General features: G+C 37.3%; 5 protein-coding genes and 1 pseudogene across 8 annotated transcripts; 4 read left to right on the top strand and 2 right to left on the bottom strand.

Moving 5' to 3' along the window:
• The first annotated feature begins 446 nt into the window (after positions 1-446).
• LOC104754691 (uncharacterized) lies at positions 447-2,238 on the top strand. The gene is made up of 3 exons (XM_010476937.3): positions 447-1,283; positions 1,360-1,509; positions 1,720-2,238. The coding sequence occupies exons 1-3, from the start codon at positions 588-590 to the stop codon at positions 2,011-2,013; spliced, it is 1,140 nt and encodes a 379-aa protein (XP_010475239.1). The 5' UTR covers positions 447-587; the 3' UTR covers positions 2,014-2,238.
• Positions 2,239-2,581: 343 nt separating this feature from the next.
• On the bottom strand, positions 2,582-3,148 carry LOC147923250 (uncharacterized). The gene has a single exon (XM_087495168.1). It carries the CDS (start codon positions 3,146-3,148, stop codon positions 2,582-2,584), a length of 567 nt encoding a protein of 188 aa, XP_087351294.1.
• A 1,146-nt stretch (positions 3,149-4,294) lies between these two features.
• LOC104754690 (uncharacterized) lies at positions 4,295-6,241 on the top strand. The gene is made up of 6 exons (XM_010476936.3): positions 4,295-4,552; positions 4,831-4,936; positions 5,044-5,097; positions 5,186-5,306; positions 5,457-5,715; positions 5,835-6,241. Exons 1-6 carry the CDS (start codon positions 4,496-4,498, stop codon positions 6,042-6,044), a joined length of 807 nt encoding a protein of 268 aa, XP_010475238.1. The 5' UTR covers positions 4,295-4,495; the 3' UTR covers positions 6,045-6,241.
• A 93-nt stretch (positions 6,242-6,334) lies between these two features.
• Positions 6,335-7,929, top strand: LOC147923249 (uncharacterized). Its single transcript, XM_087495716.1, has 5 exons — positions 6,335-6,664; positions 6,769-6,987; positions 7,073-7,194; positions 7,275-7,556; positions 7,660-7,929. The coding sequence occupies exons 1-4, from the start codon at positions 6,406-6,408 to the stop codon at positions 7,521-7,523; spliced, it is 849 nt and encodes a 282-aa protein (XP_087351842.1). The 5' UTR covers positions 6,335-6,405; the 3' UTR covers positions 7,524-7,556; positions 7,660-7,929.
• On the bottom strand, positions 7,897-10,393 carry LOC104754689 (uncharacterized). 3 transcript variants are annotated; one of them, XM_010476934.2, is made up of 6 exons: positions 10,190-10,371; positions 9,981-10,011; positions 9,433-9,806; positions 8,715-9,280; positions 8,578-8,641; positions 7,897-8,490 (listed from the first exon to the last, which is right to left on the bottom strand). In XM_010476934.2, the coding sequence occupies exons 3-6, from the start codon at positions 9,785-9,787 to the stop codon at positions 8,060-8,062; spliced, it is 1,416 nt and encodes a 471-aa protein (XP_010475236.2). In that variant the 5' UTR covers positions 9,788-9,806; positions 9,981-10,011; positions 10,190-10,371; the 3' UTR covers positions 7,897-8,059. The 3 variants fall into 3 exon arrangements, with proteins under 3 accessions (XP_010475236.2, XP_010475234.2, XP_010475237.2); XM_010476932.2 differs by lacking the exon at positions 9,981-10,011 and having other exon boundaries at positions 10,190-10,393; XM_010476935.2 differs by lacking the exon at positions 9,981-10,011 and having other exon boundaries at positions 9,433-9,798; positions 10,190-10,373.
• A 2,436-nt stretch (positions 10,394-12,829) lies between these two features.
• On the top strand, positions 12,830-13,851 carry LOC104754688 (transcription repressor OFP12 pseudogene; annotated as a pseudogene). The gene has a single exon (XR_015586993.1). The product of XR_015586993.1 is annotated as a transcription repressor OFP12 pseudogene (transcript).
• Positions 13,852-14,958: the final 1,107 nt, after the last annotated feature.

The raw sequence follows: 14,958 nt of genomic DNA, 5'->3' as shown, positions 1-14,958 counted from the left end.
TCAATCGAACACGATGGAACTATGGTCATTCAGAGTTTATTACGATTCATTGGGTTGGACTTGGCTCTGAACCAATAATGATATATCAATTTATATCCAGATATATAGTATTAAGTTGTCGTTTCCATGGGATAAATTGATAATTGCAAATTTAGAAGGAAACTTGTGAAGTGTTTATTGAACAAAGTCAGTAAGAAAATCATGAATAACGTTTGACGTTTCCTTAACACAAACGTCCATATATACTCCATAGACGACGAGACAAAATTTTAGTAAAATGATAGTAAAATCTATATGTAGATTAGGTAATGTACGTTTTTGATTAACAACATTAAATGTGTGTATGTATTGAACAAAACTATCCAAACTAGAGAATCCGGCCCATGGATAAAAGAGACGTGATAATAAGGGGTATAATAGTCATTTAAATAAAAACGAAACTGCCCGAGATCAGAGGACCGTTGGGAACTTGGGACATTTAAATTTTCAAAAATTAAAAAAAATTAAAAATTAATAGAGAGAGATCGAAAATTTGAAATCTTAAAAAGCCAATCCAACGAGAATCTCAGACCTCAGTTTCACCATCAATGGCATCAACAACAACAACGACGATGACTGCTACTACTACGAGTACTGTGTCTTGTGATGATTCGGAGAGAAGAGACAGTAACTGTTACTTCCCAGATTGTCGTAAAGACGCGAATTGCAGCTGCGAGATTTGTCTTGATAGCCTCAACGCTACCCTCGATCTCATGCCTCTCAGTGTTCAGAAAAGCTCCCTCACTAAGCTTTCTTTTGCCTCCACTTTCAAACCACCCACCGTTGAATCTACTCCCACCTCGTTTGATCCTAGTGTTGTTGTCTCCACACCCGCTTCCGTTTCTCGCCCAATCTTAAAGGTGATGATGATCTCTTCCCCAAAGAAGAAGAAGAAGAAGCAGATCAAGAATTCGATTGTTTACGAGGATAAAGAAGAACAGATGAAGAAATCTATAGTTTCCGAGAATAAAGAAGAACCGAGGAAGAAGGAGAGAAAAAGTCTACTGCTTTGTGTTGTTCTTCTGAAAGTGGTCTTCTTGATTGGGTTGGCTCTGTTTTTGGAATTAGGGTTTCGTTGGGTGCGTGAAGAAGGGTTTTTGAAACCCAAATTCACAGAGGAGATTGTGAGGAACGCTGGTGAGAGATCTCAGGGTGTGAAGCTGAGACTCTTGGAAGACGAATTAGTAATAATGGGCAAGATTTCGAGTTGCAGAGGTTCTGATTCTAAGTGGCAGATCAATCAGGTAGTTTATTTGCATTCTTCCTAAAGTTTTCTAATTTTGATTTGTGACTGACTGATTTGGAAATTGCGTTTGTTAGAATGGTCCAATGTTGATTTCAAAGTGTGTTCTGTACAAATCCGCCATTGAAGAGGTTAGTATTTGGGGATGGCCTTTGCAGACAGCTGGATTGTTTCATACTGGCTTCTTTTCAAGTTCCATCACTGTATTATCAGGCCGAGTAACTGAGGTAACCGTTTGCTCTATATCTGTTTGTTCTTCCACTGCCTTACTGTTTGAATTCAGATTCAAATGTCAATGCTTTTTGTTTGTGTGATATCTGTTTGTTTTGTTATGGAACTTCACATAGGCACAAATGTATTTTTGCAAAAGATTGGCTTATACAGATAACTTCTGAATTTGATTGATTCTTATGTTTGTTGTTATGTTCTCATTGAAGTGGACAGATGGGCAATTCAGTTACACGACACACGAGACCAATGCTTCGTGGGGGAAAGACAAATGGAGCACATCGGTTCTGCAACTAGATCCAAACACATGGGTTCTTGAGTACAGCCTAAGCTCGGTGATGGATGGTTCGAGTTTGCTGTCACTAACAATGGATGTCCTGAAGCACATGATGTTCCAAGCAGCAAAGAATGTAAATCGGGAGGTTTTCTGGATGTTTTCAGCCTCAGGGAGGAGTTTGTATAGGGAAGCGGAAACAAAGGCTAGCACAATGACACCAACCTAAAATGAGGAAATAAAAAGTTTTCCCTTTTTTTTTTGGTTGCTTTTTTCAGTTCAAGCATTGCTTTTAGGTATAGTAGTTATGATGATGTATGAACACAAAGTATCTTGATACTGTTACTGTGTAGTTTTTTGTAGAATGGTAGGTAATCGAATGTTACTAGTTGTTTCATCATGTCATTTTGTATTGAGAAATCAATCTCATCACTTGATTCGGAATCACTAGCAATCATTTTGTGTTCACAGCAACTCACCACCCCGTTCCATTAACGATCACTACACACAACAAAAACTTGAAGGAAAAGCCGATTTATACAAACGATCGTTTGAACAAGATCGTTAGAATTCTAGCTAGTTCGATTAAGGTTTCCTCTGAATTTTTAGTGAATTGATTTTGTTCGAATTTTAGTATTAAAGTTTGAGAATTTGAATTGAATTGTTAAAAAAATTTGGGCAAAGAAATTTAGTATTAAAATTTAGATAAATACATCGCTGATCATGTAAAACATATTTAGGACTATGTACAAAACAAAGAAAGGATATAAGTTAAGACATTGACAAAATTAGTTGGCTTAGGATGCTTGCCCTGGATTTATGTTCTGGACTAGAGAGATGCTTGATGAAATTGTCGAAGCATGGGCCAGTAATACCCCGGCAGACAGCACAAACCCAGGAGGCAGGTTCAACCGTATGATCTTGAGAGAGAGAGAACACACACGTGACAGAAGAGAGTTTTCCGAGATGGACTTTGCATCATCAGTGGAGGCGTCAAAAGGAAACATTGTGTTATATCCATCTTCTTTGAGGTAGCTCAGCATGTCATATACTTTAGATACAGGGCGGGATATGACCATTATATTAGCTGGAGGAGGGTTATCAATATAACAACCAAAGACAAGTCGAAGCAAGGATCTGAAACCGTGTGAGCCGCCGTTATGAAGAGAGATTCCACTGGAAAAGAGCGCTTTAAGGATGTCACGAGGGACCTTTGAAAGTACGCCAACGGCAGTGATGTTGATAGGACCAGAGTAGCCTAGCTTCCTCAAATTCCGTTTGATACAGGGACGCACCTCACGAGGATCATAGCCATCGGGAACCGGAAACCTCTTAATGTCCCAATAGACCGATACTGCAGCCATAGCTGACTCCTTCGTAGGCGGAGGCGGAAGCATCATTCAAAAAAACCGTAAAGAGAGATTACTAGAGAGGGATAAGCTAAGCAGAGTTGGTTGGATCTCGATATCGACTAGAGTACTACTAGCTATAGGGTTTTGAAATCCAACGCCGCATATATATAGAGTTAGACATTACGCTTTCTTTCTATTTTCTAAAGCATGGCAACATGCAAATTTCCAAAATTATTGTATATCGATATTTCCAAAATTATTGTATATCGAGATTTCCAAAATTATTGTATATCGATATATCTTTAGAAAATTTTCCAATTTAGAATATTTCTATTTTCTAAAGCATGACAACATGCATAAAATTTCCAAAATTATTGTATACATGATTATGTTATTCCGATTACCTTTTTTTATTATTTTTCTTCCGATTAGCAATTTATTTATGTTAACATACACCTTTTTACATCTCTAGGTTTATTGGTTTATGTATTTCAATTAATTTGAAAACTCGACTCAAAATCATGTACGTATTATTATATCACTGGTTTTTAAAAAAAATGAGATTTATTGGCTACTCTTTCTTTCTAAAGCATCCAACATACATAATTTTCGAAAATTATTTTATATCCATATTTATCATTAGATTAAGGATGTACCAGACTAGTTACTTCAATCGGTCCATTACTTAATTTTGTGTATGGTGAAAAAAAAAAAGAAACTAAATAGATAATGTACATATGAATTTTATTTTATTTCTGTCAAAGAATGAGTGAGCAGATTTAAGAGTGTATTGTTCTTATCCACTATCCAAATTTTTAATTTCCATGATTAACTTTATACAAGTCCAACTTTTTATCATAACTATATAGAAATGTTGAATTCAGTGAACCTTAAGATATACTATGATTTTATAAAAAAAAAATTGTTTCAAAACCATTTGTATATTTAGAAAAAAAAACACAATTTCTTACATGACAGGTAAGACCCATTGAACCCTAAAAGAAGTATCGACTACAATTACAGGAAAAACAATTGAAAATCATATAGAACTTTGGTTTGGACTTGGTTTAGACTTGTTTCATTATCCATTCAGATTTTGATAAATAAACTGTGGTTATTGTCGGTATATAAAAGTCAAACAATTTAATAAACGGAACCGAACCGGACCGAAAATGTCAGATTCGAACCGGTTCTTCCATGATCGATGGATGGAGTGACACGACGCGGACATGAGAGAGAGAGAGAGAGAGAGAGAGAGAGAGAGAGAGAGAGAGAGAGAGAGAGAGAGAGAGAGAGAGAGAGAAAGAGAGAGAAGAAAGAAAGAAGTAAAAAAAATTGTGAATCTTATCAAGAAGAAAGATGGCTATGGCCGCTTTGAATCAGCTCTACTATAACCTCGCGACAAAACCCGAGCCGGTAGGTTTACTCTTTTACATTTTCAATTAAAAACCCTAGAACAAAAAGTTCAATCTCTCATATTTTTTTGCAATCAAGTTTTTATCAAATCTTAAATTATTGATACAGATTTTTCAATTCAGTAAAGATTGTATCTTTGTGTTCGATTAAGGTTTCCTCTGAATTTATAGTGAATTGGTTTTGTTTTCGAATTTTAGTATTAAAGTTTGAGAATTTGAATTGAATTGTTCAAAAATTTGGGCAAAAAAAATGTTATTATTAACTCTCTGTTGTTTCAGGAGAAGATCACTCCCGAAGAGCAAACTGTTATTCTCTCTTGCCATCTCAAAGCTTTGTGGACTGCTGGTTTTGCCTCTGGTGTTGGTGGAGGTTTAACTTGGCAAGGTTCCTCCTCCTTTTACTCTCTTTTGTATCATATGTAACATAACTCTGTTGTAATTAATACATAGCTTTTTGATTCCTCTTTCTGGTCTGATGTTGTTTCTATGTAGTGACAAAAAAGTTGAAAGCGCCAAAAGGATTTGAGAGGCTTGCTCTTACAGCTGGTAAAACTAACTATTTGCTGCAAATCTTTGGAACTAGTAAAAAATGGTTTCTCTTAGTCTTCTCACATTGTTCAACTCCTCCACGCAGGAGTGGCTGCTGCAGCTTTGGTTGTTGCTTGGGATAGAGCAAGTAAGAAAACTGCAGTTACTTACCTTGATCGTATCCTTAGCCAAGATGCAACACGGATGCAGAAAGAGCTCGTCAATGTGTAAGCTCCCGCTTTTCGAGACTTATTGTGTTAAATTGACTTGTGTGACCTTTTTACAGTGTTTGGATGATTATATTATGCAATGTATCTGTAGTCTGATTCTACTAAGTTCTGACTCTTGATTTGGTGGACATTTTTTCCAAACTGCAGCTTATTCAGGTCCAATGAAGGTGAAGCTTGGAGGTGGCAACTTATGTCCAAACATTTCTACCCTGAAGCTGTTTACGGTGATGAAGGAGACAAACCTCAAATGCGTTGGCGTAGAAGAACCACTTTCACAGAAATTGCCTCTTCTTATGATGATGACAATAAAACCAAATCTCAGAAAAGCCACAATGGCTTACCAAATCGAGGCATCTCCAATGGATCTGATGCTTCAAAGACTAAACCAATGCTCCAAACTAGTCGGGTGAGTAGTATCTAAACTTAGTTATTATCTACTAAGCCTCTGCAAATGCTTTATGCATCATTTTAGACAAAGGACTGGTACTTGTTTCCAATATTACATTACTGAAATCTTGTTTTCAGGATGGCGAGATGGTGGAAGAGAATGCGCTTGACATTGTATTTGGTGGTTCAGAGCCAACAGAGAGCAGCATTCCTGCTGCGCCAGTTATTAGTTCGAAGGGTGCAGGAGGCAAAACGCAAACTCGCAAACAGAAAAGAGCTCAACGAAGACAGAGACTTAAAAACCGTGAAGCTTCCACCACAAATACTCCTCAGTACGAACTTGCATAGTAAGACAAGACAAGAAACAGTTATGTCTCTTCTGCTTGATGTTTATCACAATGTATTATTTGTTCTATTTAAGATCACTTTCAGCTAATCCATGGATCCAAGTTTTTAATTCCAAATTGTCATTTTGTGAAGGATGATGATGATTCTGTAAAAGAATAATTTGATTATTGAAGTAATAAAAAAATATTTTCATTGTACCGAACTATACAAAATTGTAGGCCCATTAAGCGAAGCCCATTCTTAACCCTAAAACGTATATATATTCTTTGAATCAGAGGGGTTTCGAAACCCTGGCCATAGTCGACGATATCGAGTTGCTTATCTCTCAGGTAATTTGCTTTTAGGGTTTAAGGTATATTGAATGATGATGGAGCTTCAGCCTCCTCCAAACACGGAGATAGCTAAGTCCCCAGTAATCGTCTTTTGGGACATAAAGAGGTTTCCGGTTCCTGATGGATATGATGCTCGTCGGGTTGGTTCGTGTATCAAACGGAATTTGAGGAACTTAGGCTATTCTGGACCTATCACCATCACTGCGGCTGGCGTACTATCAAAGATCCCTCGTGGCATCCTAGGAGAGGTCTTTTCCAGTGGAATCTCTATTTGCCACGGCCCCTACGGTTAGTTTCTTCTACTTCTTCTCATTCTTGATGATGGATTAGAGAGAGAGAGAGAGAGAGAAAGAGTCTTTTAGTTTGGAACCTGAGATTACTGAATGAAACAGCTCACGAGACCATGGTTGATACTGCCTTCTTCTCTTATCCGAAGTATCCACCTCCAGCTTCTATGATGGTTATATCCCGTCCAGTACCAAAGGTCGCTTATCTTCTCCAGCTTATAGTTGCTGCCGGATACCACACTATCCGTCCGTTCCCATTTGATTCTCCCGCCTCCACTGATGCTGCCAAGTCCCTCTGGGAAAACTCTTTTCTGGCAGTGGCAGGTGTCTCTCTCTCTCTCTCTCTCTCTCTCTCTGTCTTCTTTTTGAATTGCTGAAGTAGCTACTATTTTTGATCTTTCGTCCGCAGATTCACAGCCACTTGAGGAGGATAAGTCTGCCGAATGGGTTTGCTATATGTGCGATAGATTAAGTGGCACATGCTTTGATGAGTTCATGACGCATCTCTCTAGTCAAGAACATGCAGACAGGGTAATTTAAGAGCCATCCTTCTCTTTTACCCCCTCCCATTAGTTTTCCCGAAATTTTGACTCATTGCTGTTTTCAAGCAGATTCCGCTCTTTATCCCCAAATACACGGAGAATAAGGAATACGAGAAGGAGTTTGCCGATGTGGAGGATGCCGATGATGAGGAGGATACCGATGAGGAGGATGCCATTATTAAGTTTTCCGATGATGATTTTTCCTATGATGAGGGGGATGCCGATGCTTTTGAGGAGGAGGAATACGAGGAGGAGGAGGAGGAGGAGGAGGATGCCGATGAGGAGGCTTACAAAGCCAGAGTTGACCCTCCCCCTTGACTCTTTTGTGGATAATGCTACTACCATACCATGGTGAGTGAACAAGCAATCAAAAGGCCCTTTTTTTTATATCTACCTGAACACGTTGAGATTTCTAATCTTTCGAATTCTGGGGTTTTCTTATGAATACGAAAAGTGAAGATGAAGCTTGGAGAGTTACATGGCCCTCCTTGGTGTTGTTTCTTCTTTTAAGGCCTTTCGTATGGTGTGGATGCTTTGCTCTATAGTAGCGTCAATTGTTATGTGAACTTGTTATATCTTTAGCGCCATTGGATTAGCTAAATAACCTTAAAGTATACATCATGATAAACATAATTGTTTAATCCCAAATTGTCATTTTGAATGATTCTGTAAGAATATATATATATCGTTATTGAAGATAATAATATCTTTTCATTGAACCCTCTATTCGCTGTAACTCGCAGAATGATTATGAATAAATTGGTTCGAAAAATTCAAAACTTTGCAGACAAACGTCGTCATTACCGAATGTACAATTGTGAGTGAATGAATATAAATGTCCTTTTATTTAAATCCTAGTCCTCGATGCTCAAATGAAAGTACTCTTCAAGAACTCCTCTAGGCGTCCTACCAAATCCCTTGGCCACTTCTTCCATTTCTCTTAGCTTTGTCACTTCTTTTCTAACCTGATCCAATCTCTTCAACACAATCGTCATCAAGCTATTCACATCTCCACCTGATACTCGCCTCGACAGCTCTGTCTTCTCCTTCTCAAGAAGCCTATACAGATCAGCGAGACATTCTTTCTGAGCATGAAGTTTGCCTTCTGCAATTTGGTACTCAGATTCCTGAGCCTTTCTCAGCGCGATTAGAACCTCATTAATTTCTTCCTCGAGTTTGTGCATCTCGGCATCATGATTGAATGGTATCGGCCCAATTGGAGTCACGTCCTGTAAACTTTGCAATGTATTATTATTGTCTTTGCCTTCTCCACTGACAGGGATATCTACAACCAGAATAACCATAATATGTTATAAATGAATATTAAAGCAACTACAACACATGATCAGAAAGTGTGATTAGGGAATTGTACCTGTCCATATAGCTGATCTATCGACATCATTCCGGAGATCTTCCAAGCTCGTGCCACATTTAAGCTGCAATAATTATGCTTTAGTTACAGGAACATCTAGTAGTAAATAATATTACATTTTACAGAGTATAATGTACCTTGATGACTGTTGATTCGATACAGTTTAATAATTCCTTAGCATTATCTCTTTGTGAGCCTCGCAGGATACTAGCACCGAGATTCAGGATCTCCTCCACGTCGCCTTGATATTCTACAGTCTGACACATAACTATGAACTTGCTGACATGTGGAACCAAGTCCTTTTTGGCGTCACATCGCCTGCAGTAGTATTCAGCATCCAACCCGATGCTGCCCCCAACGGTTCCAGCCATGTAAGCTCGAAGAGCACACTCCACATGAGCAACATGTCCACATATATGACCCTCGGAAACCAAAGCTTCGCATTTGATATAGCTATAACCTCCATGCTCCAAACTAATAAATTTGCAGCAAAGGATGCAACAGCAATCAGAGCAGAATTTAGGTTCACCGCAGCAAATATCACAAGGCATAGTGGGTAAAGTTTCGTCTTCACTCTGTGGCATCACGCTCGCACATTTTTTATTACCAGCCTTACAAACCTTAACATCACATACAATATCAAGCATTGGATCTTCATCTGAGCTATACACTGGCAATGAAACCTGCTTCTGAGGCATAATGCCTACCAAACAGAGAAAAAAAGCTACTTTTTCAGACTTCAGAATGATAAAACGTAATTGATACAGTTAAAAACTAACAGAAACATGCATAAGGCATAACTCAGGAAGCAAAAGGATAAACATAGGAATCGCTATAGAGTTGATTGAAACTGACCATCTTTGCAGGGTATATTCCAGCTAAAAGAAGCAAAGAACTTTGGAACATCAGCTTCAGGGAAGGTCTGACGAATGTAACGTTCGAGTGAGAGCCTGCTCCTAAAAACCTTGTTTCTCGGCGATGTTTCAGTATTTAAACCGGGAAGATGCTTAGGAGGAAACAAGTATCTATCCTTGAAGTGGCCTTTACCACTTACTCTCGGTCCAACCTTCCAATGCCAAGTATCTCCAGGGTTAGGCCAATTCTCAGGAGCATACGGTAAACCTTCACCAGAACCCAACGGCTCTACTGGTTTCAGAACAAGACGAGGCGAGCCACCTCTGTTACTTTGATCAATGTCCATGGATTCCATGATAATAAGACCTACAAAACTAAATCACAACAACCAAATTGGAAGAGCATCAAAACACAAAGAAGAGTGTCACACCCGATACAAAGAGAGTGTTAAAACGAAACATATATGGCATTTCAATGCAACCAATTAAACCATTGATATAGCTCAGTTCCCATGCCAAACAAGATAACCTACAGAGTTGTTGCTATACCTTAAGATCAGTGTTACGATACTCACAAATTCTTATCAGGCCAAACAAAGACAAGATTGTCAAGAGAAGATCCAAATCCAAACGCATGCATAAAAAGGCGAGTTTCGAAAGCAAGAAATTGCAAAATCAGTCACGCGGAATCCATTATCAAAACCCGAGGAGGAGGAACTGATGAAACACAAAAAAAAATAGGAGAGAGAAGAACGTACAAATTTCCAGAGACTTCGACACCGATTAGTTTGAGAGGATCACGACGACGACGATTAATTCAATATCTTGCTCATCGAGTTTTGCTATACGACAATGGTGGAATGAAGCTAACGGCCGTCACACTCCAAGGAGCGGTCTCGGGAAGGAAGGACAAAGATTAAAGAACTCAACCTCGGAGGATGCGAAGGAGAATTTAAGGGTTTGAGCCAAATAACCAGAGATACCCAAATTTCACAATCCAATCCTTGGGCCTTAGTGGGCCTGATTATAAAAGGCCTAGGTGGGTCTTTATTTTTCATTCTCATGGGATTATAGTTAACGTTAAAGGCCTAATTTTTGCATCTCTCTTTAGTTTTGTTCGAAGTATTAATTTAGTCACGGTCTTCATCTAAAAAACGTAAAAATAACTTTGACTAGAAGAATTAACCTGATCAGTTAATTTAGTCGGACCCTAACGAGATTGGTTCACAGGGATGGGGAGGGTCCATCACAATTCACAAAGTTGTTATATTGCAATCAGGGAGTATTTACTATTTAGAGAGAGTTTGAAAACGATAGTGATGAATGTGACTGTGTCTTTATGACAAAGATCTACAATGGAGTTTTATGTGAGTCTGATGTTCACACTCGACAACTTTCACAAGTTCGAGAACATCATGTGATTTGAATCTTGATATCATTGTTTCCCATTAATGGAGCTTTTGTCGACAAGTTTTAACATGTCCCTACAATAGTAACAACACTGTGTGAGTGTGACAGAGATTGAAAGAGAGATATAGATAGATACCCCAAGAAAACAACCACCCATTTGAGATTCCTTCTTGTGATAATTCCAATTTAACTATATGATGATTTCAAAATAATACAAAAATAGAAATTGATCTCAATGTACCTTCCAAAGATAATGACAACTTGTGGGGCTAAAAGTTTCTGTACAATCATCTCTGACATCTTCATACCATCTTTTTATTTATACACACACACCAAACAATGATTAGGGCATAAATGCCTTTCGTATTACAAGCATTTATTACTTACCATATTATGCTCATCCGTTTCATCTACTATAAATAGATCAATATTTGTATAAATCATTAATTCATGGGCAATGTTGTATGATAGGTCACTTATCAGTCACCACATTTGGCAGGTTCTCGTCGACAGAGACTGATCAAATCTAAGTATTATTATTGTTGATGAAAGAAAGGCTGCATTCATATATAGATTTCTCACGCGGATGTAATTTCAATATTATAGTAATAATAAATGTTGACGACAACAAAATTGCCAAAAAAAAACAAAGAAAGAAACTCTCTCGAATCTTCCTTACGAGAAATTGATTTTGTGACAAATCAATAATCATCACGGATATATATGGAGAAAAATATAATGTGAAATTACGTTTTAAATTTATATAATAAGAAAACGTTGGGTAGCGATGGCCAAAGAAAACATTGGGTAGATTTTGTAACCTTAAATATATTTAATGCAATTAAAAGAGTCTATTCGGACCACTCGATCGATCATAAATTTTGGTCTAGCTAGCTAGTGTTCTGTTTAGACATAAACTTACCGAATAATTCTTTTTGAAGAACGAGTTCATCCCGAAACTAATCGGTCATTATGATAATTCGGTGAATTAATTGGTTGCTAAGAAAACATAATTAGCGGTCCAAAAGATAGATATGGAAAAGGGGAAAAGAACAAAGATTAGTTAAGATGAGAAATGAGAAGAAGTGAGTCAGTATCTTTGCACAAACATCGATCTCTCAGAGAGATTCTCTCTTGTCTTTGGTCATGAGATGTCTACTTTAGGTTAGTCCAAACATTGCCTCCTCGTGATCCTTGCTGTATATATTTGCAAGGACAATAATTCGTCTTCCATGGTAATTTTGATATAGGGTTTATATAATCTCTTGACTTCTTAAATAAAATAAATTTATTTTGCTAAAAATAAAGGTTTTGCTCTCACCCCAGATTGCCATTACATTCATATAAAAAGGTGAAAAGTATAAAGATAAATAGAAAACAGTACACTGTTTTGGATTCTACTACTGATTATTATTATATAGATCATGGAAAACATATAAATATCTTATAAACTTATTTCCTTTTACAAATTTAAGCCACAAGACAAAAACTTTACGCGTAGGCGCTTTTTCATGTTTTTACGTACCACCGAGCTTCGCTTGTTGAGTTGTTTACGTATACTATAAGACAAAAAGGGTATAATTCTCAATTTTGTTTTAATTAATGAAAATTTAAATGTTCAATTCTAGTATCTATTAATCAGAAGAAAAAAAAAATCTTTACTTTTAATACCGACATAATTTGGAATTTTAATCATTTAGTATGCTAGAATTTAGTACTAAGTGGCAACCGGCAAAGTGCTAACAACCCTCAAACGAACAAACAAAAAAACGTTAAGTTAAGATTACTGTTAATAATAATATACGTTGTATTTGATCCAAACAAAATAAGTAAGAATAATAAAGAGTGAAAATCAAAGATTTACAGCAAAGCACGATGCATGATGTAAATATATAATAAACATTATATACATACATGGTGTGATGGTGGTACATAATATAAGCATATGTACATATAAATAAGTACATGGATGATACAATATTACTATCAAACAAATAAAGACACCTAGCTAATCCACTTGCTCAATACATATTCTCTCACTCTCTTTCTCTCTACACACAAAAGAAGCAATGCCAAGAGTCATGTGGAAAAACTTCCATCTTTGCTTCCCATCAAATCTCACCAAGCCTTCTTCAACTCCATCGTCCGAAGCCACCTCCGACGAGCCCAACCGTCCACCCCTTCTTCTCATCAACAACTTCAACCTCCTCTATGATGACTTCTCCGTTGCCGGACGCCGCCTATCTAAGCCTCTCATCGACGACGTTGTACCCTCTTCAACGTTCACGGCCTCCACCCCCACCGCGGCTAACTCTTCTTCCTCCTCCGCCTCATACGATGACTCTGACAACTACGGTTTTGCCCCTGAAGACGGCTCTCCCCCTCCTGATTTAACCGCCGTTTTAGCCTCACGTCGCTTCTTCTTCTCTTCCCCTGGTCGCTCCAACTCAATCACTGACTCGCCGGATCTCCGCTGCCGCGATAACTACGACACTGCCACTAGTACCAATAGGCTTCTCACCGGAGGAACGGCCGTGAAAGAATACGTGCAATCCCCTGACCCTTACAACGACTTCAGGAGATCAATGCAGGAGATGCTCGACGCCGTCACAAACGCCGGAGATCTTCGCCGTTACGAGTTCTTGCACGAGCTGTTGCTCAGTTACCTCTCTTTGAATGCCGCCGATACACACAAGTTCATTATCAGAGCTTTCGCCGACATTCTCGTCTCTCTCTTATCAGACGGTCACCGGATAAGCTGACGTGTGTAACTCTCTCTTCATGTAATATAAAAAAACAACTCATTTGTTAGTTATTCTATTTTTATAACGCGTTAGGACAAATCAAACAATTAAAAGTAAAATGTAATTATTGTGTAATGATACGAGAAAATCGAGAGAGGCGTGGGTTTTTGTCTCGATCGCATGCTGTTAATTAGATTGCTTTTAATCTCTTTTTGTTGTATTACCGTTCTAAATAGATGAAACTTGTTCATTCTGTGACTGCGAAATTATAGTGTCAATTAGCTTCTTTTTTTTTAATGATTTTTTAATACTTTTCCTGAAATTTCATCTATTTTAATTATTAAGCGACGAAATCTCAGTTTTCATTATAAACTTCAACGTGTAAAATTTATTTTCGCTGATTATACCAACAAATGATTAAATTGCCTAATTTGGTACGTATGATGTATGATTGTATTAATTAAAAGTTTGTCTTTTGGAGAAACTAAACTACCAAGAAATTGAAAAACGGTAACGTTCGGTTTAGTGCCGCGACAAATAATGAAAGCTAAGTCGGTACTGACAAAATTGGTACTATTTCTTCTTCTTCTTATTTTTTTCGTAACGTATCAAAATTATGTTTGACATAAATTGTAAGATTGACTTTTTCTGCTTTTCTTGCTGTTCTCACGTTACATCCACATCAAAAAACAAAATATAGAATCTAAAACTTGTATATGATATTTTTTACATCGAAGTACTGTAATATATATGAAAAAAAAAAACTATTCGGATATTTTAGTCCCGGCCGATACGAATACCATCATAATTTCTTTTGTACGTTGGGTTTCAATTTTTCATGCTAATATCATGGCCAAATTAAAGACGCAATTTCTTTTGTACGATGGGTTTCATACCATCATCATGATATAGTTATCCAAACGCATAAAGTGCGCATCGTGAATCATGATATATATTACCAATTTTAGGGAGGGGTGATTGGGTGAATATATTAATCATAGGTATTCAATTTCAGCAAATATTGAGATCTGTTGGTAGGTGATTCTTTCCATGAGATTTTTTTTTTACACATAACACAAGGTGAGACAAAAACAAAATAGGAGAATCCTAAAGAGACGGATGTTGGCTGAAGCTTTTAAATATAGGTCCATGCATGCTCAACCAATATTATAACAAAACTAGCTAGTAGTAAATTGTTCATTACGAGAATTCAATTGATCAAACCAAATTATTTAAAGAGAATAAGTCTATAAAATATTTATATTTACTTTCTAATAGCTTATATAAATCTTTCCAAAAACATAGAAAAATCTACCCAAAGACTCTCAATAGAGAGTTTTAAAGATTCGTCGACGGTAGACTCGAGATTTTTC

This window comes from Camelina sativa, chromosome 17, assembly GCF_030686135.1.
Source record: "Camelina sativa cultivar CO46 ecotype springtype chromosome 17, ASM3068613v1".
Lineage (NCBI taxonomy): Eukaryota > Viridiplantae > Streptophyta > Magnoliopsida > Brassicales > Brassicaceae > Camelina > Camelina sativa.
Note: the sequence above shows the minus strand (reverse complement) of the source record. Positions and strands in the feature narration are given on the sequence as shown.

Coding starts and splice junctions, on each gene's coding strand:
- LOC104754691 (XM_010476937.3), top strand. CDS start 588: ATGGCATCAACAACAACAACGACGATGACTGCTACTACTACGAGTACT. Junction 1,284..1,359: donor CTAAGTGGCAGATCAATCAG/GTAGTTTATTTG, acceptor TGCGTTTGTTAG/AATGGTCCAATGTTGATTTC. Junction 1,510..1,719: donor TATCAGGCCGAGTAACTGAG/GTAACCGTTTGC, acceptor TTCTCATTGAAG/TGGACAGATGGGCAATTCAG.
- LOC104754689 (XM_010476932.2), bottom strand. CDS start 9,787: ATGGAATCCATGGACATTGATCAAAGTAACAGAGGTGGCTCGCCTCGT. Junction 9,281..9,432: donor GAATATACCCTGCAAAGATG/GTCAGTTTCAAT, acceptor TCTGTTTGGTAG/GCATTATGCCTCAGAAGCAG. Junction 8,642..8,714: donor TCGAATCAACAGTCATCAAG/GTACATTATACT, acceptor TAATTATTGCAG/CTTAAATGTGGCACGAGCTT.
- LOC147923250 (XM_087495168.1), bottom strand. CDS start 3,148: ATGGCTGCAGTATCGGTCTATTGGGACATTAAGAGGTTTCCGGTTCCC.
- LOC147923249 (XM_087495716.1), top strand. CDS start 6,406: ATGATGATGGAGCTTCAGCCTCCTCCAAACACGGAGATAGCTAAGTCC. Junction 6,988..7,072: donor CTCTTTTCTGGCAGTGGCAG/GTGTCTCTCTCT, acceptor TTTCGTCCGCAG/ATTCACAGCCACTTGAGGAG. Junction 7,195..7,274: donor GTCAAGAACATGCAGACAGG/GTAATTTAAGAG, acceptor GTTTTCAAGCAG/ATTCCGCTCTTTATCCCCAA.
- LOC104754690 (XM_010476936.3), top strand. CDS start 4,496: ATGGCTATGGCCGCTTTGAATCAGCTCTACTATAACCTCGCGACAAAA. Junction 5,307..5,456: donor CAGAAAGAGCTCGTCAATGT/GTAAGCTCCCGC, acceptor TCCAAACTGCAG/CTTATTCAGGTCCAATGAAG. Junction 5,716..5,834: donor CAATGCTCCAAACTAGTCGG/GTGAGTAGTATC, acceptor TCTTGTTTTCAG/GATGGCGAGATGGTGGAAGA.